General features: G+C 38.1%; 1 protein-coding gene across 2 annotated transcripts in view; it reads left to right on the top strand.

Moving 5' to 3' along the window:
* The first annotated feature begins 1,316 nt into the window (after positions 1-1,316).
* NSUN3 (NOP2/Sun domain family, member 3) overlaps positions 1,317-23,947 on the top strand; it is a 61,062-nt gene continuing 38,431 nt past the window's right edge. For both annotated transcript variants that reach the window (XM_010847904.1, XM_010847905.1), the window contains exons 1-5: positions 1,317-1,637; positions 2,436-2,545; positions 11,152-11,495; positions 20,477-20,631; positions 21,408-21,529. In XM_010847904.1, coding sequence (XP_010846206.1) covers positions 1,623-1,637; positions 2,436-2,545; positions 11,152-11,495; positions 20,477-20,631; positions 21,408-21,529 — 746 coding nt within the window. In that variant the 5' untranslated portion in view covers positions 1,317-1,622. The remainder of the gene's footprint in view (positions 1,638-2,435; positions 2,546-11,151; positions 11,496-20,476; positions 20,632-21,407; positions 21,530-23,947) is intronic.

Genomic DNA, 23,947 nt, shown 5'->3' with positions numbered 1-23,947 from the left:
ACTTTCTCTGATAAACTGCTAATTGAAATTACAAGGAAACAACGGAAGAGTAACACTAAAAGAGCAAATAAATTGCTATTCCTTTCAGAATGGGTGTGAACCTTTCTAGACAACCAGTAACAGTTTCCCTAGTAAAAGTGAGTGAGGAGGTTCATTTTTTAGGGTGTTAGAATGTAAGGTCATTTTGTTAGCATTTGGTATCAAAACTTGATGATCACTAAGATCAAGATAGTGAATATAATACACAGTAGCAGCTAACATTTGGATGTGAACTGTTTCTTAATCTCTATGCTAAACGTTTTAACTGTGTATTTAAATCAATTTAATCCTTTATCTCTCCCCGAGAGAGATTATTCCACTGAGCTATCTCTAGGAAACACGTGACAATTTTTTTCATCATATCTGTCCTTTTATCTTGAGTCCTGAATATCTGGGCTAATGGGAATCTTCAGATTTGATATATTAGCAGTAACTATCTTCGCCTCTGAGAACATCTTAAAACAACGATCATACAAGCTGACTCATTAGAAAAGACACCTGATTCTGGGAAAGATTAAAGGTAGCAGAAGAAGGGGACAACAGAGGACGAGATGGTTAGGTTAGATGGCATCACCGATTCAACGGACATGAGTTTGAGTGAACTCCTGATGGCTCAAAGGTTAAACCATCTGCCCGCAATGCGGGAGACCTGGTTCAATCCCTGGGTTGGGAAGATCCCCTGGAGAAGGAAATGGCAACCCACTCCAGTGTTCTTGCCTGGAGAATCCCAAGGACAGGGGAGCCTGGCGAGCTGCAGTCCGTGGGGTCGCAGAGTCAGACACGACTGTGTGGTTGAACAACAACAGTGACAAACACTTCCATTCTTTTTCTGAACTTCAAATACAGGGCAGAAAGAAATTTTTCAGAGTGAGGCATGGTTTCTGAAGACCCTCTGCCCAAGGCTCCGCCCAGGGGCTCCGGCCACGCCCCCGGAGTAGGTAGGCACTGCCTCCTCTTGTCAGGTGGCTCAGATGGTAAAGTGTCTGCCTGCAATGAGGGAGACCGGGGTTCGATCCTTGGGTCAGGATGATTCCCTGGAGAAGGAAATGGCAACCCACTCCAGTACTCTTGCCTGGAAATTCCATGGACGGAGGAGCCTGGTAGGCTCCAGTCCATGGGGTCACAAAGAGTCAGACACGACTGAGTGACTTCACTTTCACTTGCTCTTGCCTCTCGCGGGACAGTGTTAGTTGCTCAGTCTTGTCCAACTCTTTGTGACCCCATGGACTATAGCCTGCCAGGCTTCTCTGTCCGTAGAATTCACCAAGCAAGATTACTGGAGTGGGTTGCCATTCCCTTTTCCAGGGGATCCTCCCGACCCAGGGATTGAATCACACATTCCGCACTGCACGCAGAGTCTACCTACCTTCTGAGCCACCAGGTAAAGACTCGCGGGACCTGGATCCTTTAAAAGGCGAGATTCCGTAACTCGGGCAAAGCAGAATCTCGCGAGAAGTTGAACCGGAAACGTGAGGGATGCGAGAGAATTCCGGCGAAAATCGTAAGATGGGCTGTTCATTTGTTCCCGGCAAGCTTTAGATACCCGGCGGAATTGATTTTCTTGTTTGATCTCTCCTGACGGGATGGTGTTGACCTTGGTGAGGGCTGGGACCCAGCCGCGGGCCTGAGCCAGAAGCATTACCGACCGATGACGTTGCGAGGGAGGGGGCTGGGATGCGGGGAACTTGGTGATCTCAGGCTTTCTTTAGCTTCAGTCCAAAGCCCTAGAATAATGCTGAGTGTTTTGACCCTCGCTCTTGAGCGTTTTCTGTTTTCTCCCGACTCACCTCCGCCGCAGATAACCAGTCTGCACTGTAGCCTGCAGGCTTTAATATCCTTTCAACTTTGAGGGGAATGCAGGCTCTTGGAAGGCTGAAACTGTCCTTGTCCCCGTGTTATCGTGGGAGATTAGAAGAATTTCTGTTACATAATTGACCTTCGATAAACTCTGAATTAGTAAATTAAATAAAACAGCGAAGTTTCCACAGGAAACTCACTTTTCTTCTAAATGCACTTTATTTTGGAATAATTTTACATTTACAAAAATATTATAAGATGATACATGCTTTTTCCTGAGTTCCCCTGATGTTAACATCTAGAGTGGCTTATTTAGATTAATTTTGTTCCTTTGACACACATTCCTATGTTAGCACCACAATTCCACTTCACCTTTTGCCTTACATTTGAGCAATAATCATTTGGAGAAACGTTTTTCATAAGTAGATAGAGTATGATAATATAGTTTTATTACGTGTGAGGTATAGCTCCTATCTTAAGAACTGGTAAGTATCTGGGGGAAAAAAGGTGTTATCTTAAGAAAAAAGACTGTGCTAGTAATGTTGAAATTCAATAAATTTGTAATAGAGTGTGTCAGCAAACTTTTCTTATCATCATAGCTGAAAGCAAAACCAGAAAGGAAGCTTGCAAAACAGATTTGCAAAGTTGTATTGGATCATTTTGAAAAGCAGTATTCCAAAGAACTTGGAGATGCATGGAATACAGTAAGGTTAGTATAATTCATCTTTTGATGCTTTATGAAAGAACAAGAAACAAACCCTTCTGGGATAGGGGTACTGTGAAGATAAAAGAGTTTAAACCTGGCTACCATTTCTTGCTGTAGCTTCAGAAGAGAAGGAGGAGGAGGAAATAGCTTGAATCATAGGAAGATGGAAAGGGGAGAAAGAAAACTTTGTAGTCATAATTTTGTTATAAGCAAAAACTGTTATACCTTGCCCTGATTAATTGCTTTAATCTTTGAAACAGAACTGCCCACCAGTCTTGACAAAATTAATTATACTGTAACAGAAAAGTTTTTAAACTTCTGAGGATATTTGACTAGTTTCTGAAAATTCAGGAGATAGCGCGACAAATCTTTAAAGCCATCACTGCTTTATCTTGGCTAAAGTCACTGTCTGGTGATCATGTTTCTTCTGTTTGTCTTTAGCTTTATGTGTTTTGAACATACATGCCTATGCACGCACACACACAAATTATTTAAATGTTTTATAGAAAACAGAAATGAGAAATAATTTAATGCATAGACACGAGAGAAGTTTGATTTGTATGTTCAGTGAGTTTTGCATTTGGTCAGTATGTTACTCTTACGGGTTCTTTACATTGAGTGTCTGATGCACTATACCATACCCTGTGAAACACAGTAAGACAGTCCCCATGTCCAGTTTTCTGACAGTCTGATATTCATAGGAGAGAAGGAGCATGATTAAAACTATATAAGCTGCTAATTCCATAAGTATCCCAATAGAAGTAGGCAGGAGTACCTAGTCCCATGTAACAAGGCCTGATGGTGACAGCAAAGACCTAAGGAGAAGCCAGGTCTTAGTAATTTGACAAAGTATGAGATGGTTCTGAAGTAATTTTAGACAAACTGTTTTAGAAACTTGTAAATACTGTAGCTTGAAAATGTAGTTTATAGTTGGAGATTTATTTCAAAACTAGAGTTTTTACATGAGTGTCCTCTGTCACAGAGAAGAAAAGAGGGATGAATAGTGAAGTGTCTAATTAATTCATGAGGTTTTCAGTATGCAGAGTTAAATCAGATAGAAGAATAACCAGATAGCCAGACATCTACAGTATGCTTATTATGTGCCAGGCAATAGTGCCTTTATTTGATGCTTGGAAGAAAGCTCTCAGGTTTCCTACTTTTCACGTAAGGGAACTGCACACAGTTCAAGTATTAAAATTTGCCCAGGTTCACTCAGCTACTAAGTGACAGAACTAGGGTTTGTGTGCCTCTCTGGTTCACAAACTCCTTCTCACTCCTATTCTATATGCCTCTCATACCTCGGATGTAATTAGGCATAAATGGATGATATAAAAAAAATTTCAAGAGGTGTATTGTCTTCAGACTTAACAGTAATCTGGCTACTCAGACCCTGTAATGAGTAATTTTTATATTTAATGTGCACAGACAGATTTATAAATTATTATTTGACCCTAACCAAAATGAGCAGTGAACCTCAAATCCATTTGATTAGCCATGCCTTCTGCTTCATCTACCTTTTTGTTGGGTTTTCATGGTAATTTAAGTTTTGCATAAACATGTGCTAAATTTGCCGTAAGCAAAATAAAGGCTTTCTCTGCTTAGAAAGTAGCCTGAGCATGGAGCATGGCATGGAGAAATAAGAACAAGTGTTTTTGTTTTTTAGCTATTTATTTCCAAGACATAATATTGTGCTTGCAGAGTCTATGTACTTCAGGGGAAGGAGAGTGGGTTCTTGTGCTATCTAGAAAGCTAATAATTTGCTCAGTATTTTTAGTTATAGTAGTGGGGAAGATTTAGTGTTTAATTTTATTGCTCTACAAAGATCTTTCTTGCCGTCATCCTTTGAACAGCCCTTTGAAGTTGAATTTACCCTGATTCAATTTTTACCTTGTTACCTACGTGCTCTTCAGGTGAGCCCATTCATGTCATGACATGTCATGTCAGTATGCTGTCCAGAGAAGGCAATGGCACCCCACTCCAGTACTCTTGCCTGGATAATCCCATGGACGGAGGAGCCTGGTAGGCTACAGTCTATGGGGTCGGGAAGAGTCAGACACGACTGAGCGACTTCACTTTCACTTTTCACTTTCATGCATTGGAGAAGGAAATGGCAACCCACTCCAGTTTTCTTGCCTGGAGAATCCCAGGGATGGCGGAGCCTGGTGGGCTGCCGTCTATGGGGTCGCACAGAGTCAGACAGACTGAAGTGACTTAGCAGCAGCAGCAGCAGTGTGCGGTCATCTCCTGTGCTGCAGCCCTTCCATGAGAGGAAAGCAGGAAACAATGTCAGGAAAGAGTAGGAGACAATCAGCTTGTTATTAAAATCTCTGACGACTGAAAGGAAAATGGCTCAAGAACGTATCTTGACGCACTTCTGTGAACTGATTATTTCTGGATTTCTAAACCAGACTTTTAAAATGATTGTATGAGCGCTCTCTAGTGGGCAATAATAGCAATAAAACAAAAGAGATTTCTTTATTTTAACCATAAACTCTTTTTGTGGGTTCTATAATCTGTGCAGTTACACAGAACTAAGCAATGGTACTTAGCAATGTCTAGATAAGATAATTTTTTATCCTCATCATTAGATAGAAAGAATCGAGAATAGAATAGTAAAGAAATCAGAAAAGTTGAAAATCATGTTATGTAACAGACTTTGTCCAAATAATATGCAATTTTCAAGGGATATGTGAGCACAGACAGGCAAGTTATCATAATCGACTTCCAGATGCTCAGCTTTCATATATGCTCTCTCAGAAGATTACTCTGCTTCCCTTGATTAAGGGGGTGCTTATTCCTCTTTCCCAACCTGCCCTTCTACAGTTGTCTTTGTCCCGCTTTACAAAAAAGGTCTCGCTTTCACTCTCCTGACTCTTCCACATTGCATTCCCTCCAGGGTGTCAAAAATTCCTCTACAAGAAACTATGGGACTGCTAGTGTAAATGACTACTACCAGATTCTTTGACAGGTCAGATGGTCTTCAAGTTTTGCTTTCAGCAAAAGTAAAGGACTTGCAATTGAGCTGTTAGCTAACAAATCATTTAAAATATTTCTGAAGATATATAATTTAGTGATTGGAGACCATAACAGAAAGTATTTTAACAAAAGGGTGACATTGCTTTAACAAAATGTATTTTAATTCTCATCTACTTATTTAAGTGAAGGTTTTTCTTACCCCTTCTAAAAACATAAAATCGGAATTGATGTTGAACCCTGGTCATTATTTGTTGTTGTTATTTAGTCACTCAGTTGTGTCCCGACTCTTTTGAGATCCCTGAACTGCAGCCACCAGGCTTCTCTGTCCGTGGGATTTTTCCAGTCCAGAGTATTGGAGTGGATTGCCATTTCCTTTTCAAGGGGATCCTCCTGAACCAGGGATTGAACCCACATCTCCTGTATTGCAGGCAGATTCTTTACCACTGAGCCACCACAGAAATTGATGTTGAACCCTGATCATTATAGCACTAGGTAATATTCATTCCTGGATGCATCTAATTTCATTAAGGAAGCCATTTCCTATGAATTTTTTCTTTTTATGTTTAGAAGGAAAGTGAAAGTTGCTCAGTTGTGGCCAACTCTTTGCAACCCCATGGGCTACATAGTCTATGGAATTCTCCAGGCCAAAATACTGGAGTGGGTAGCCTTTCCCTTCTCTAGGGAATCTTCCCAACCCAGGAACTAAATCCAGGTTTCCTTCATTGCAGGCATATTCTTTACCAGTTGACACAGGGAACCCCATTTTTATGTATAGATAATTATCAAATGTATAAGTTATTTTGGTCAATTTTGTACTAATAATTTTATTGATAACTACTCTGGAAGCTATTTTAACACTTAGAACTTTAAGGCTACAATGAAAACAAATTTAGTATATGCATGCACATGTGTCTGTTAGTGTGTATGTGTGAGAGAGAAATATAGGGTGATAAAGATTAAAAGCACAAAATTATATTAGGACTTAAAGTTATAAAAGTTATATGGGGAAATATAAAGAAAAGGGAAAGGAACAGTGTACAATTTCCACCTGTTCAAGAAGAGTCAGTCCATGAATTTTTAAATGGACAGTGATGGGTTTTAAAATCACTCTGGTATTTAGTTTCCACAGGATAGATTTTAAAAAGTAGTGTAATTTATATTTTAAAATGTCAATTTTTACAGTATACTGGAAGTTATATTCTTAAACATACGGTGAAGATTTTGATATCAACTTAAAATGTTGCAGAGGGTACAGAGATTTTTTTCCAAAATGATGTCAGTGAATATGCTAGCAAAACATTTGCAGGTCACTGGTCTTCTAGGTCCCAGTTCTGCTGATTGCTGGTGTACTTGAACTTCTGGCTTGGAGACCAGTAAGTGAAGCAGCTTCAGAATCTTGAGAGGAGGCCCGAAATACAGCATCTGGCCAGTGTTTTCTTAAGTCTTCTAGTATATGCTCCCTCCACTGTCTGCTGAGCTACTTGCCCATCTGTCAGAGCTTTCAAAATTAGTAGGCTCCGGGGCATCATCCCACCAGTGCAGGCACTGGAGTGCCAGGGAGAGCTGAGATTTACATTAATACACAGCTTTGCTTTCTCAGGGCTGCTAAGTGCCACCCTGAGCAACCTTAGCAGTCCCATCATTGAATTGATCCTATTGTAGCTGCTCCTCAAGGGCCACTTAAGTCAGGCTGTTCCATTGTTAAGAGACAATAGGCTGCTTCCGAAAAGCAGGGCCTCTGGCACTAGGCGAGGTTTGGAGAAGAGCTTCTCTTCCTCTTCCTGTCCGGTAGCACTTGTGCTACTGTACTACGGTCTCACACTCCTACTGGACTTTAAAGCCAGTGGCTTTTTGAATCAAAGACTTCTGCTTCAGTAGTGATGTGACCTTGGAAGTTGCCAAATCTCTGAAAACCTCGGTTAGCCTGCCCTCTAAAATAAGCATAATAGTTGCCCCTCACAAAAAAGCACATAGTAAGCATCTGGTCAGTGATCTTTATTATTATTAATATTGTCAGGGTGAGGTGGAGCTAGTGGATTGGATGGTAGGTAGAAAGGCTTCTCTGGAGAGAGAAGGCCTAATAGCAAATAGGAGAGTTAGCCAGGCTGCAGGTTGGTGAGAGAGGAAAGGTCATTTTAGTGCAGAGGGGCCAGTTAATGCTAAGATTGTTAAAGGCTAAAGAAAACTTGCTCCAGGAAATTCAGGTAGTTCAGTTGGCTGGGTACAGATTAGGAGGGATCAGAAAATTGGTTTTTTCTGAACAAGGGCTTATTTTATCTGGTTGTTAGAGAATGAGATAGGATTAATTTCTGAAGATTCCTGCCACATCCTGCTGTAAGTATATGTTTTTAAATCTAATGAGGCTGTCCCCTCTTAGAGTCTTTCAATGATTTCTCATCTGTAGGAATTTAAAATTTATAAGATAAAATTTTAAAACTTGATAATCTTAGACTTGTCCCATGTAATCTTCTGCTATACTGGACTACTTTTAATTCCCCAGATGAACTGTTCTCCATCATACCTTGGTACCTGTACATACGCTGTGGTGTTTGCCTTGGAACTTGTGTTCTCTTTTCATCCTGCGGCTAATTCCTCGTCCTTCAAGATTTAGCATATTGGATAGTGTACAAGAATCTATAGTGTTCCTGAACTGAAGTCCTTGCATACAATAAGGTTAAATAAAATACGCAAGATTAATAACCTTTGCTAAGGGATCTGAAAGAAAATGTGAATAAATGGAGAAACATATTGTGATGAAAGTTAGAAAGAGTGAATACAATAAAGATGTTAATTCTCCCCAAATTTAGTACATTTAATATAATCCTAGTCAAAGCTTATATCTGTCTAAATCAGTTCAGTTCAGTCCCTCAGTCGTGTCCAACTCTTTGTGACCCCATGGACTGACTGCCGCATGCCAAGCCTCCCTGTCCATCACCAACTCCCGGAGTTTATTCAAACTCATGGTCATCGAGTTGGTGATGCCATCAACCATCTCATCCTGTGTGTCATCCCCTTCTCCTCCTGCCTTGAATCTTTCCCAGCATCAGGGTCTTTTCAAATGAGTCAGTTCTTTGCATCAGGTGTCCAAAGTATTGGAGTTTCAGCTTCAGCATCAGTCCTTCCAATGAATATTCAGGACTGATTTCCTTTAGGATGGACTGGTTTGATCGCCTTGCTGCCAGAGATCTAACCAGTCCATCCTAAAGGAAATCTGCTAAATATATCTTTACAAATATTTTATGAAATTTTTTTAACCAACTGCTTTTCATGTTAATCTGAAATAATAAACTTTCTAAAAGAGCTTTGGAAATTATGAAGAAAAAATTAGATTTTTCCCTGCCAGATGTTAACCAATTGGAAGTATTTAAAGCCAGTTGTAAGTGTGTAAAGCCAATTAAAAGTGCCCTGCCAAGATGTTAACCAATTGGATGTGTGTAAAGCCATTTGTTGGCTAAGGGATGGACACATGATGTAAACCAAGCCTCTCCAGTCTGTATTATTAAATAATGCTTCTGAGCATTATTTCCCTGTTATTACATGACTCAAAACTCTGGATCAATATTCAGCCAGTTTGGAGAGTATAATTAGGATGAACTGACATAAGGTTACAACAGTAGATTTCCTTTTAGGGTCCATTTTAATTCAGTGGTTCCCAAAGTGTGGTCTGTGGATCAGCATCATTAGTATCACCTAAGGACTTACTAGAACTACAACAGAAAACCCCAGGTGGGGCCCAGCAATCTCTTACAGCCACTTGATGCACGTTAAAGTTTATGAAGCATGTTTTTAAAGAAAGAGATTGTCATCCTCCGGTAAAGCTGAAATGCTGGGCTTCTGTGATGCACTGTCATAGTAAGAGGAAGTGATAAGAGAAAGCAATTTCACATATTAGCCTCAATTGAAATTCACATGGCCCTCTAAGAGTCGCAGGTGTTACATTTCAATCCAGCCATTCCTCACATAGGCAACACCAGGGTGAGTAGCAGCTGGAATTTATTTAATTGACCATGGTTAATGAGGCTCCCAAATAACTCAGCTAGAAAGGTCAGCTCGTAAATAAATATTTCCTGCTGTATCATTTGTCAGTTGATGTGAGCTTGTGATTGTCAAGAGATCTAACTGTTGGACCGAATAAAAAATTAGGATGGTACATCTGCTGGGGAGGTGGGGGCATGGAAAACCTGCACCATCGGTCCATAAGTGATTTTTAAACCATCCTTGGTTTTGTATCCTCTGAGCCACTGATCGCCTCATTAACTCTTTTACTGTAGTGTTCACTGTAGTTAGCTTTCCATACTTTTATCTTCATCAGAGGAAAACTTGAATACTTACTCTTTTGAACAGCCTTTAATGATAGTACTTTCCCCTTTAAAATTAAGACTTGAGTTTTAAATTTTTTCTTAAGAAAAACACTTCTTTATGCAAAGAGTGATAGACTAAAATCTTATTTTGATGGATTTTGAAGTATGCTAAAGAGAGGTATGCCAATGACACCACCCTTATGGCAGAAAGTGAAGAGGAACTAAAAAGCTTCTTGATGAAAGTAAAAGAGGAGAGTGAAAAAGTTGGCTTAAAGCTCAACATTCAGAAAACTAAGATCATGGCATCTGGTCCCATCACTTCATGGGAAATAGATGGGGAAGCAGACTTTATTTTTTTGGGCTCCAAAATCACTGCAGATGGTGATTGCAGCCATGAAATTAAAAGACACTTACTCCTTGTAGGGAAAGTTATGACCAACGTAGATAGCATATTCAAAAGCAGAGACATTACTTTGCCAACAAAGGTCTGTCTGGTCAAGGCTATGGTTTTTCCAGTGGTCATGTATGGATGTGAGAGTTGGACTGTGAAGAAAGCTAAGAAAGCCGAGTGCTGAAGAATTGATGCTTTTGAACTGCGGTGTTGGAGAAGACTTGAGAGTCCCTTGGACTGCAAGGAGGTCCAACCAGTCCATCCTAAAGGAGATCAGTCCTGGGTGTTCATTGGAAGGACTGATGCTAAAGCTGAAGCTCCAGTACTTTGGCCACCTCATGTGAAGAGTTGATTCATTGGAAAAGATTCTGATGCTGGGAGGGATTGGGGGCAGGAGGAGAAGGGGATGACAGAGGATGAGATGGCTGGATGGCATCACCGACTCGATGGACATGAGGTTGAGTAGACTCCAGGAGTTGGTGATGGACAGGGAGGCCTGGCATGCTGCGATTCATGGGGTCGCAGCGTCGGACATGACTGAGCGACTGAACTGAACTGAACTGAAAGACACGTCATGTTTTTTTCGCAAGATAATGTGCAGGGAGGGACAAGATTGAGAGGCAAGTGAGGCATTCCTCTTTGGTGCAGATTTTAAGGGGCCCCTAAAACTCAGGAACCAAGATAAATACTGTTTTAATGACCAAAACTGATACCAAAGAAAAATCCCACGATGAACAAAATATCAAAGTTTTAAGAATAGGATAAAAACAGTGCTGTGTTGAACCATTTGGGTGCCTGAGGCAAAGGAAAAAGTAATTCTCCTGGTTCTGAAAACCATAGGTAAATAAAGCGTAAGACTAGGACCTAGTTCCCTGACTTACTATAAAATTGTATTACCATCTATTATCTTAATACCCCTTTGTTTTTCTTTTTCTCCCTAGGGACATACTAACATCTCCATCTTGTTGGCAATATGCTGTTCTTCTTAACAGATTCAATTACCCTTTTGAACTGGAAAAGGATTTACATTTGAAGGGCTATCACTCACTCTTTCAAGGATCTTTACCCTACTATCCTAAATCAATGAAATGTTACCTTAGCAGAACTCCTCACAGAATGCCTTCAGAAAGACACCAAACTGGAAACCTAAAAAAATACTATCTCCTGAATGCTGCCTCCCTTCTCCCAGTACTGGCTCTGGAATTGAGGGATGGGGAGAAGGTTCTGGATCTGTGTGCTGCCCCTGGAGGCAAATCTCTAGCTCTGCTGCAGTGTGCTTATCCAGGTAATGTACTTTTCTCTCCATAACTGACAGCTTTTAAATATCCACATGTTACAGAATACTTTTAGAATATGTGGGGAGAAATGTAAGATTGACTTTTCAGACTTTGAAAGCCTAAAAACCAAGACACCAAGACAGTGTGGAGAAGAGTGGAAGTTTTACTGAGGAAACAGTGTAAATAACTTTTTTTCCCCCAGCTACTTTGTCCTTACAGGTAATTGGGAAACTACAACAAAACTACAGCATTTTGTGAACACAAATCTATCAGATAATATGAAACCTGATGAGCTAATAGCAAAGATTTTTAAAGTTTTATTGTTGCTTTTACACTTCAGAGTCTTGTATTGATGTCCTGGTCATACGTTTATGCAACAAAAACATACACATTTAAACTCATTTTTTGTATTATTGGACCATAAGGTTCTAAGAGAGTTCTGTCCAATAGGAATATAACATGGAGTATATATATAATTTAATGTTTTTGAGCAATCTTATTAATATAAGAAGCAAGTAAAATTAATTTTGATAATACATTGTAACCTAACACATTCAAAATATTATTTGAACATGTAATCAGAATAGAAATTATCAATGAGATATTTACATTCTCTTTCTTACAGTCTTTGAAATGGTGTGCATTTTACACATAGGGTACATTTTAATTTGGATTAGTCACATTTCAAGTGCTCACAGCTTCACGTAGCAAGTGGGTACAGTATTGGATGGTGCAACTCTAAAGATTTTAAAAGTTCTTTTGAAATGACTTATCATTGCTATTAGTAGTACAAAAAGGATGAAATATATGTAATACACATTTTTATATATATTTGTTAAAAGTAATGCATTCATTTCAAATTCTTTTCTTAATGGGACAATGTGACTTTTAAACTATTACTTCAGATTTCCCTGGGTGAAAATTACTTATGGCTAGATGAGACGGGTTTCAGCCTCAATTCTATCTGGTTTTTGTTTGATAGTTTTGTTTTTATAAGTGCAAATGCTGTTCACAGAGATGAAAAGATGAAATGGTGAGAATTGTGTTATAGTAATCTCACTAGTTCTTTAAACTCCTGAATTATAACCCTAATCACATAGATCTCGTTCACTAAGCATTATTTTAATCATCTACTATATAAACACTCTATGTAAACCAATGTAAGAACTATGTAAACCTATGTAAACACTAGGTCTGTTTTTGATTTTGAAGAAGGCAAACGATTGGAAACCAATTTTAAAAGACTGTGTTGCCTAATTAGAAGACTTATTCACTTTCTCAGCCAAAGCACTAGTGTGCTGAACTGCGTTTGTTTGGAGTGCTCTGGGGGGTTTCTGTGCCCTGGCCCAACTTGCTGTAATAAGATTCTGGATGGGTGGGGAGTGTGCTCCTTATTTATAAAGTTGGTGAAGAGCTAGGAGAAGCCTTGACCAGAGGTGTTCTCCTTTTTTAAGAAGCCTTGACCAGAGGTGTTCTCCTTTTTTAAGATCTGAAAATTGATTCCTTTGAAACTATCTAAGCCTGCTGCTGCTACTGCTGCTAAGTTGCTTCAGTCATGTCCGACTCTGTGCGACCCCATAGACGGCAGCCCACCAGGCTCCACCATCCCTGGAATTCTCCAGGCAAGAACACTGGAGTGGGTTGCCATTTCCTTCTCCAATGCATGAAAGTGAAAAGTGAAAACGAAGTCGCTCAGTTGTGTCCGACTCTTAGCAACTCCATGGCCTGCAGCCTACCAGGCTCCTCCATCCATGGGATTTTCCAGGAAGAATACTGGAGGGGGTTGCCATTGCCTTCTCCAGAATATCATACTAAGGAATTTGAAATCTTAACAGTAATGAGGAACCACTGCAGACTTTAAAAAGGAGAATGACACGATCAGATTTACATTTCACATCAGATGTGGCTTTGGTGTAGGGAGTGAAGTAGTAGAGCTCATACCTGGAGGTGAGCAGGGCAGTCAGAAGAAGCCAGTTGCAGTGATTTAGGTGACAGTTGCCAGGGGTTCAGGTTAGGCTATTAAGATGCTTATCCCTTAAAAGTTGTTATGTATCCCCAGGACATGTATGTATGTATGTATGTATCCTAGTTTGAGAACTGCTAATATATATCTTCCTTTGACAGCATTCCTATTGAAATAGTTCATAAACATTTTTATGAGAACTCTGAATCCTATACTAGGCGTTGGTATAAGTATACCAGTTAAATGTATATTTTAGGTGTAAAAATACTGTGTGTTTTCAAATTGTGGTTAAAACTTATTGAAACTTGCTGTGTTTTTTTTTTTTTTGGTAAGAAATCACAACATAAGAGATTATTTTGTAAGTTTATTCTGTTATTTTTATAATTTGAGCTGAAAATGAAATTTTATGGAATCGTGTTATAAGGAGTATTTGCTACTACTTTTACCCTCTATTCTTTGATAGCATGCTTATTTTGTTTGTTACGTCAGTCTTGAATATAGAATTTTTAGTATTGTGAAAAATGGAAGAGAAATGCCAAATTTGGGTAGCATTTTGAAAAGAGGGCATTTTTATCCTAGATTATCCTCATTAGTAGGCTATAAATATTTAACATATTTATGGTAAAGAAATTCAGATTAAGAATCCAAAGGCAAATGGATATATTCTAGAAGTTTGAAGTATAGAAGAATCTTCCTGTTCTTACATCAAGGGCAATGAGTTACAGGCAGTAGTCCAAGTAAAGTAGCTTTTCATCTAAGAAGGGCTAATGATAATGGTTTACTAAGAAGTACAGATGTCTTCATGCTGATGCTCAAATCCCAAATTAGGTTAGCTACAGTGCTTGAATCTGGAATGCAGATGCCATGCTAAAAAAAAAGCTTTTATAAGCAAAACTTAAAATGATGGCTGCACTAAATGTGCATTTATCCTCTGAATTTCTTCAGATCAGTACTGGCCTTTATTCTGGGTCAGGAGGCTCACAGCTTTGAATAATTGAAAAGCTCATATTTTAGGATGATTAAAAAAAATTAGTCTGCTCTTCTGGTCTAGCTGCTCCTACCTGTTAGCATGGTGAGGGACTATCCATTGTTTTTTATTGTTCTGTTTTTGTCAGTGGAGGCTTTGTAATGTCCTGGTGTTCATAAAAAAAGAGAGAGAGAGAAAAAAAAAAACTACCTTTGATTCTGAATAGGAAAGCATTAAGAAGTTAAGAATGACCCAGTTTGATAGAGTGGCTTGATCAACTTTCTTGCTGAGGGTTGACATGAAATTCTCTTTGCTGTCAATAATACCCTTTTTACATCTCATTAGCTTTTGGTGATAGAGAACGTTAGTCAGAGTCTTTACTGAATTGCTTTTGCCCTTCTCCCTCTGAGCCTTTTGCACACCCTACAGGTACCATTTTCCCCTTCTTCCCCTTTGCTAATTCTTTTCCATTCTTCAGGTTTTCACTCAGAAATCAGCTTTCCTAGAAAGCCTTCCAAGAACTCCCTGCATTAGATGGATCTTCTTTTTGGAAATAATAACAACAGTGATAATTTTGAGCATGTAGTAGAAAAAAGAAAAAGTAAAGCTGAGACTCCAAATGCTATTCATGAAAAACCTCAATGGCTTTTTCAAGAATTTGTTAAATTTATCCCTTTTTCTACTTAGATGAGAAAAAAAAAAAAAAGATTTGGTTTATTTTTGGCAATTTAAGCTTGAAAATTAATTTTTTCTCAATGTAGTGAGTCTGTGTGTATGTGTGTATATGAAACTTGGATTGTAATGCCTTATATTATATATTTTTTAAAGTTTAACCAGTCTAATCCTATTTCAGATAAAATCTGTCTAGACCAAACTGTAATATAGCATAAAGCTGTATTTCAACTGAGAGTTACTTTAAAATGCTGAATTGAGGATCTTGACTAAAGCTACAATTTAATGAAAAGCTGCCCTGATTTTCAGTTTTAGCAATTTAAATATCTTTATCATAATGCCATATTTTACATCACATGAGCCACATTTGGTGAGCACATACTCTGTGTGAGGCATTGCATGGTAGGTGTAGAGCTCTGAAGGATAGAGAGGTAACTAAGACGTCTGTTTCCTGTGATATGACAAACGGTGTGTTTTAGCCAACTCTCCTGTTGAAAATAACTTAAAAGTGTGGGATATAATATTAAAGAAAAGCAAAATCTTTTAAAGTCTGTCAATGTTCTCCAAATACTCAGTGGCCGAAAGTTAACAGTTTGAGAACCTGGGAGGTAAATTGAGCATTGAAGCTGGGTTTTCACTTGAGAGCTTTTTTTTTTTTTTGCTTCACCTGGAAAACTTACTGCTTCATGAACATGTGTGGATAAAAGAAGCCAGAGTGTGCTCAATTAAAGCGTCTATTAGGAGATTAACTTGTATAAACCTGAGACTCCAAAATACTTTTCCCTGCAATAAGGTAAACTAGGAAGAAATTGTCCTCTCCAAAGAACTGAAAGGAAGATTGTTTTCAGTTTTAGTGGTAGGGGAAGAGTGGACATAACCTCTGAAACTTTGTAACCAGAGCTAAGCCAGTATAGACCATTATAGTGAAGTTGCAGAATTATGAAAATAAAAAACCATCTTAATAGCAGCCAGAGAAGACAGTCTACCTTCAAAGGACAACAGTTGGACTGAAGAATGACCTCTAAGTGTAATAATGGAAGCTGGCATTCAGAGGAATGATGTTTTCAATGTGCTAAGAAAAGATGAGTGTCAATCCAGAAATACATTCATCAAAATATCCTTGAAGAGAAAAAGTGAATTAGACTTTTCTTTTAGACAGAGAGCAAGAGTGGAGTTTGTCACGAGCAATTCTGAAGGAAAAGGGAAAGCCATCCTAGGTGGAAAATGGAAGATACAAAAATAATTGAAGAAAGAAGAAAGTGAGAAATACATGGGGAAAATCTAACAGTCATTGGATATAGAAGACAATGATAATAACATTTTATACAGTTAAAAAATATAAGCGCAAATCCCAATATACAATGCAGTAGCATCTTATTTAGGAGGAAATGTTATCTTGCATCTTTTAGGAAAAATGGTGTAGATTGATTTATTTTAGGTTTTTCTTTTACATATGCATGTTAAATGCTTTAGGGTTACCACTAAAAGAACAGAAATAGAATATAAGATATTTAAACCAGAAAAAAGAAAAGTGGAATGAAATTTAACTGAACAAAGCCATAGCCAGCTTGATTACAAACCCTCTTACATTTTTGCTCCCTCCTTGCATGATTTACTTCCTTTTATTTCTCAGTCTTGCTTCCCTGGGATCGTACCCTTCTGTGATGTAAACTTTTGTCTTAGGCTGTTTTCTAGTAATTTTAGGCTAAGACAAAAGCTTTCAGACACCTATCCGTAGGTTGCATTAGTGAATCCTCCAAAAACCACCCAAAATAAACAATGTAGACTAAAAAAAGAATGTTCTACCTGTACAAATGAAACTTTAAGGTGATTTTCTACTCCTTTCTGAAACCGCTCCCTAAATTGATACCATCCTCTGAGTTCAAAATCCTTCAAGCTAGGCTTCAGCACTATGGGAACAGAGAACTAAAGATGTACAAGATGGGTTTCGAAGAGGCAGAGAAATCAGAGATCAAATTGCCAACATTTGTTGGATCATGGAGAAAGCAAAGTAGTCGGAAATAAATCTACTTTTGCTTCATTGACTATGCCAAAGCCTTTGACTGTGTGGGTCACTACAAACTGTAGACAATTCTTGAAGAGATGGGAGTATCAGACCACATTACTTGTCTTCTGAGAAACCTGTATGCAAGTCAAGAAACAACAATTAGAGCTGGACATGGAACAATGGACGGGTTCAAAATTGGGAAAGGAGTATGTCAGCACTGTATAACGTCACCCTTCTTATTTAACTTATATGCAGAATACATGATACGAAGTGCCAGGCTGGAGGAATTGCAAGCTGGAATCAACATAGCTGGGAGAAATAGCAACAACCTCAGATATACAGATGATACCACTCTAATTGCAGAAAATGAAAAGGAACTAAAAAGCCTCTTGATGGAGGTGAAAGAGGAGACTGAAAAAGCTAGCTTGAAACTCAGCATTCAAAAAACTTAGATCATGGCATCCAGTTCCACCACTTCATGGCAAATAGAAGGGGGAAAATGGGAGCAGTGACGGATTTTATTTTCTTAGGCTCCAAAATCATTGTGAACAGTGGCTGCAGCCATGAAATGAGTCAGTTCTTCGCATCAGGTGGTCAAAGTATTGGAGTTTCAGTTTCAGCATCAGTCTTTCCAATGAACATTCAGGGCTGAATTCTTTTAGGGTGGACTGGTTGGATCTCCTTGCAGTCCAAGGGACTCTCAAGAATCTTCTCCAACACCACAGTTCAAAAGTATATTATTATAAATGACAGTTGTGTGAATGCCCAGAAATTGGCAATGGTTGAATAAAAGAGGACACATTTTTTTTCTATATACTATTCATCAACCTTTAAAAATGATTTGCATCTCTACTGATTGATTGGTGGTATTACCTTTGAAGTATTGACATGTGGAAAGTCAGGAGACAGAAAAGTGTGTAAATAAAATTCTGTATATGCAGATAATTATATAAGCATATGTATATCAGATTAATAATATAGGTTCCTTTTGATGGGTGGTTGGGCAGTTGACAGAGTGGGGAGATAAAGAGTAAGATGGAAAAAAGACACTACAAAAATACAATTCCATTTATATTGGTTTTATATGTAAGTGTAGACATAAAGAGATATGGTAGGATTATTTAATGAAAATGTTAAATGATGCTTATTTGAAGACTGAATTTTAGGTAATTTTTGGTGTTCTTTATACTTTTGTGCATTTGAAAATATACTTGTCTTTAATGTTATATGAATTTTATGTTACTATAATAAATATATATAAACATTGACAAATATATATTTAACTATAGGAAAAACAAAACACTTTTTTTTAGGGAGAGAACAATTTGCTAAATACCTTCTATTTCTGAGAAGCAGCATAGCATGGTGCTGAAAAGTAGGTGGGCTCTGGAACCAAGGGATCTTGGTTTCCTGCTGTGTAAACCTGAGCAAATTGCTTAACTTCTCTTTGCCTCGGTTTCCTTATCAGAAAAAAGAGAAATGATAATAAAATTATCTACTTGAGGTTTGTGAGGATTAAATATGTTACTACATATAAAGTCTTAGAACAGTGCCTAGCCCTTAATAGGGACTCAAGATAATAATTACCACTATAAGAAAAGTGAAAATTAGTCACTCAGTCATGTCCAACTCTTTGTGACTCCATGGACTAGAGCCCACCAGGCTCCTCTGTCCATGAAATTCTCCAGACGAGAATACTACTGGAGTGGGTTGCCATTTCCTTCTCCAGGGGATCTTCCCCACCCAGGGATCAAACCCAGGTCTCCCACACTACAGGCAGACTTTACCAACTGAGCCACCAGGGAAGCCACTGCTACTACATGTGTTGTTAGCAATCATTATGAACATTTCTTGTTACTACTTTTGCAGTTAAATGCTAAAAGAACTGTTGATGAAAGAATGGGCTTCCCTGATGGCTCAGATGGTAAAGAATCTGCCTGCAATGCAGGAGACCTGGGTTCAGTCCCTGGGTTGGGAAGATCCCCTGGAAAAGGGAATGGCAACCCACTCCAGTATTCTTGCCTGGAGAATTCCATGGACAGAGGAGCCTGGCGCCCTACAGTCTGTTGGTTCTCAAAGAGTCGGACATGAATGAGCAACTGACACTAACATTATGAACATTTCTTGTTACTCCTTTTGTAGTTCTATGCTAGATAGATATGGGCTTCCTCGTGGCTCAGATGGTAAAGAATCTGACTGCAGTGCGGGAGACCTGAGTTCGATCCCTGGGTTGGGAAGATCCCCTGAAGAAGGGAACAACTACCTACTCCAGTATTCTTGCCTGGAGAATTCCATGGACAGAGGAGGCTGGCAGGCTACAGTCCATGGGGTTGCAGAGTCAGACATGACTGAGTGACTAAGCACATCACACATGCTAGATATGTTACTAAATTATCACAGTTAATCTTTTTTTTTTTCCTTCTAGTTTCATTGAGATACAATCGACATACAGTACTGTATAAGTTTAAGGTGTAGCATTTCATCTTAACAACCACTTTGTAAGGTAGGGGTAGTAAAATTTCTCCTGTATCCTATTAGGGCTTCTGGCAGTGGCTGACATAAGACAGGGTGACAGGAGTAAAGCATACACGTATTTTTTCTCTTGGCCTTGACTCCCTATCTCTGGTGATAAGAATATTCTTTCCTCTTGCTATAGGGAGGGTATCTTTCACATGGGAGTTCATCTCCTGCTTTCAGTAAGAAAAAGATAGGTCACAATGCCCTTCCCACATCTGCTGTTATTAAAGTGCTTTTTACTCAAAATAATCAGTATGCCAAAGCAGCATATTTTGGAGTGGAGTGTTCTAAACTCCTTCACTATTATAGCCCCCATTTTACAGATAAGGAAAGTGAGACTCTTTAGGAGAGCTGAATCAGTTTTCCAGAGTCTCACAATTCTTAATTTGAGCCTATGCCTTTCTTATCATAAAGCCAGTTACACTTTACATGCTTTTTTCCACATGCCACATACCTTCCTTTATTTAAAATCGAGGTGTTCTGACCTGGAAGGAACTTTATATATCATTTACTCTTAAGAGCTTTAGGAGAGAACTGTGTCTAAGGTATTGGTTGTATAGTATATCTTTAGGAATCTATACTTCTCTAAAGGTTTTTACCTTCAGAATTAAATTTGAATGAATAAATGGTGAGAGCTTCTGAGAGGCTCTGTAGGTATGACTATGGTAAATGTTTTATGAAGTGTTTGTGAGTGTACTTAAGTCTTTAAAAATAAGACAATCATAATGTTTACCTCTCAGCCCTGTTCCTGTATAATTATGATGAACCAATGTATTTCTGAAATTTATTTGATCAAAAGTGGAAATTTAACAATTCGATTGTGTTCATTTTTTTAAAAAACTTTTTAATCCTTTATATTTAGGTTATCTTCATTGTAATGAATACGATAGCCTGAGATTGAGGTGGCTGAGGCAGACCTTAGAATCTTTCATCCCACAGCCTTTGGTAAATGTAATTAAAGTGTCTGAATTGGATGGCAGAGAAATGGGAGATGCCCAGCCTGAAACCTTTGACAAGGTACTTTTGTTACATTGTGACAGACCGATAGACTCCCGGTGATACTACTGTTATGTTGCTTTGTTGTGGTTATTTCCCATCTGCTTCCAGACATAGCTGGATACAGTTTCTCCATACCCTGGGAAATGCTGATAAAGTGAACATGGAAGAAGTTTTTATTTGATGGTCAGCATGTTCAAAGGAAGCGGTAACATTGGGATTGGGGATTATAGAATGCTTTTTATTTCCAGGTACCTCAAAGATACTCAGGAAGAGATCAGATATTATCTTGAGTCAGTACACAAACATGTGCACTGTATTGCTTTAATTCGGTAGCATTTCGTATCAGAGTACGACAGTGGAAGAAAAAGACAGCATTTCAGTAAACTGAAATTGAATTGTTCTTAAATAGAAATGCTGAGAATTCAGGAATATAGTAACGTCTGTTTAAAATGAGTAACTTTAAAAAAATAAATAAAATGAGTAACTTTTGTAAAAGTTTTTGCTGTAGTCAACAAGAATATGAAATATTAGTAGACATTAGTAGACTTTTAGTCCTCTCATTCCCCTTCTCCACTGAAAAAGACCTAAATGCTGAAAGTCACAGGAGATTCTTTTGTAAGGTATTAGTGAAGAAATGTTGTAAACAACTTACCATGGTGTATTTTCAGTTTTAAAATAAATTTACTTATTTATTTGCTAATTTTTGCCACAATTTATGTAGCTCCCCTATATACTTTGTGTCTGAGGATATGTTTTCTGTGCATGCTTGGCTTACGTGTCATTTTTTTCTATAGGTGTTAGTTGATGCTCCATGTTCAAATGATCGAAGTTGGTTGTTCTCTTCTGATTCTCAGAAGGCTGCCTGTAGGATAAGCCAAAGGAGAAATTTGCCTCTTCTACAGATGGAACTCTTAAGGTGAGAGCTATTAATACAAAAATTTATTTTGGTTTCTAATATAATTTCAGTAGGCATGACAAAACATGACGCAGGGCAGTGCCCAAATGGAGAGTTTCCTGTGTAGGTGTCAATAATTAATTCTCTGACGTCTGCACCCAGAAAATTCTCAGTCTCTTCCTTTTGAGTCTCATGTTGTAATGTCACCTCTGCCCTCCCACTCACCACCCCCTCGATGAAATCCAGTGTTGGTATGCATTGTCTTTTAAAGGACACAAATGATTTTATTGTGATTTAAAGTTGTTTGCTTATCAGGACCATCCAAAGCATAGGGTTCATCACACTATTCTTTCACCAGGATGTGAATAGCCCCTCTGTAAGAGTAGCTTTGGACCAGGATGTTTTTTTTTTTCTTTTTTCTTTTTTTCAGTAAGGACCCATTGTTCTGGGTGAGTAAGAAGTTTTAGATTGTTGTTAGCACTTATCTCTCCTCTAAGACTTCCAGAAAGGCATGACCACCAAGAGAGACTTGGTTTCTTCAGAACAAAGCCATTTGGGGACATCCTGCTTTGGTTTCAAAAGAGATTTATATTTATACCCTAATCCTAAGCAATTCCTACTGTTTAATGCTGAACCAAAATTCTTGGACTATGTTAAATATACTTAAATGATGCTTTATCACTCATCACTTCTTACATGTTGAAGGAGAATGAGTAATAGTTGATACGCCCTGCTGACAACATGCTTTACTTCCAACTTCCGATTGATTCATAGCAATGAACATGCACCATTTCCTAAGTGTTAACAACCGACACTAATACATAGTCTTGTTCTTGTACCAGATTATGTCTCAGCTCATTCTGGTCATTCCAGGTAGCACCAACCAGCCGGTCCTTAAAACATTTCTCATCTTGCAATTAGACTATTTATTTGTATTTTCCAATGTCAGCCCTTCATTTGCTATAACCCTAAGATATTTTGAGAATTCTTTTCCACCTTTCTCTTCTCTTTGGTTATTAGTTTTGGGTTTTTGCATAGATCCAACCATAATAAATCTTTTTTTCTCACCTAAACTTCCTTGATCTGGCTCTTTAGTAAGTTACTCCTGTTATTCCAGACTCTGCCATTGTTATGCCTGACACTGCAACAGGCACCAGGTCTTTTGGTGCCTTATTAGCTTTGTTATCTCTAATTTTTTTTAACCTATCAGCAGCGAGGCTGCCTGAGAATATCATTTTTCTTCCTTCTCATAAAAAATCTTTCTTTCACTTCTTTTTCTTTCTGTACCATACCACACTTTCTGTTTTGTATTCTATGTACTGCTTTTCCTTCTGTTTTGTCTCAATTCATTATAATCTAACCTCTATTCCTTTTATTCTTCCAAATCTATGCTTATTAAAGTTACTAAACAACCATTAAATTCATTGTTATTTCTCAATTTTAGTTTTGTTTGATCTCTTGATAGCATTTAAAATGTGTTTTATTATACAACTGTTACATGGAAACATTTTCACTGTAAAAATTAAAAAAAAATACAAATGAAGCAAAAGGTCTCCTTGACCAGAGACCCAACAAAATACCAGCTTTCTTCACAAAGTTGACTGTTGGACTTTGGTGTATACTCTTCCAACTCTTTCTGTAGCTTTTCTTACATATACATAGGGAAATATGTTAAAAAATAACAGCTGTTATCATGTATGCATTGTTCTGAAACTGGCTTCTTCTTGTATTCAACATTCATTAAAGTCTTATTCTCATAAATCTATTTTGTTCTCTTCAAGTTCTGTGACATATTCAACAAGGTTAGTCTATAATATTTGAGTTAATTCTCTGTTTTGGGATATTTACATTCTTTATTTTTTACTTCTATAAACTATTCTTTGTCTCATTGGACATGCAGGATGACATCAAGAAATGGAATTAAGAATCAGACATTTGAATAGGTACAGATTATTGAATTGTAAATGGCTATACCAGTCTACATTTTCTTTTGTACTTGACTTTGTTGACTACTTGTTCCTTCTTAAAATATTCCTTTCCCTGATTTTTGTGATCATGTGCTTTACTGGCTTTCTTCCTACTTATTTTCCTAATTGGCTCTTAATCAGGTCATCCCATAAATTTTGGGTTTCCTTGAGCTGCTGATGTTGGCCCTCTTCTCTGTTTATCTGATGGCTTCAGCTGATATAAGATGCTGTCTCCCAAATATGTGTCTAAGCTTAGATCTTTCTTCTTAGCCTCACACCTCTATATCCAGTCATCTATCAGAGTTCTCCATGCTCCTCAGACACATAGAACTGAATTTTTCTAGAGGAACTCATCATTTTGAATGCTCTCCTGTGCCCCTCCTCTGTCAAAATCACCAAAAATCAAATAGAAATCCCATCAACCTGCCTCTTTTCTCCCCTCTCTATCTCAGTAATAGATCGCTTTGCTGAG

This window comes from Bison bison, unplaced genomic scaffold (assembly GCF_000754665.1).
Source record: "Bison bison bison isolate TAMUID 2011002044 unplaced genomic scaffold, Bison_UMD1.0 scf7180017864258, whole genome shotgun sequence".
Lineage (NCBI taxonomy): Eukaryota > Metazoa > Chordata > Mammalia > Artiodactyla > Bovidae > Bison > Bison bison.
This window is presented reverse-complemented; position numbering and strand designations above follow the sequence as displayed.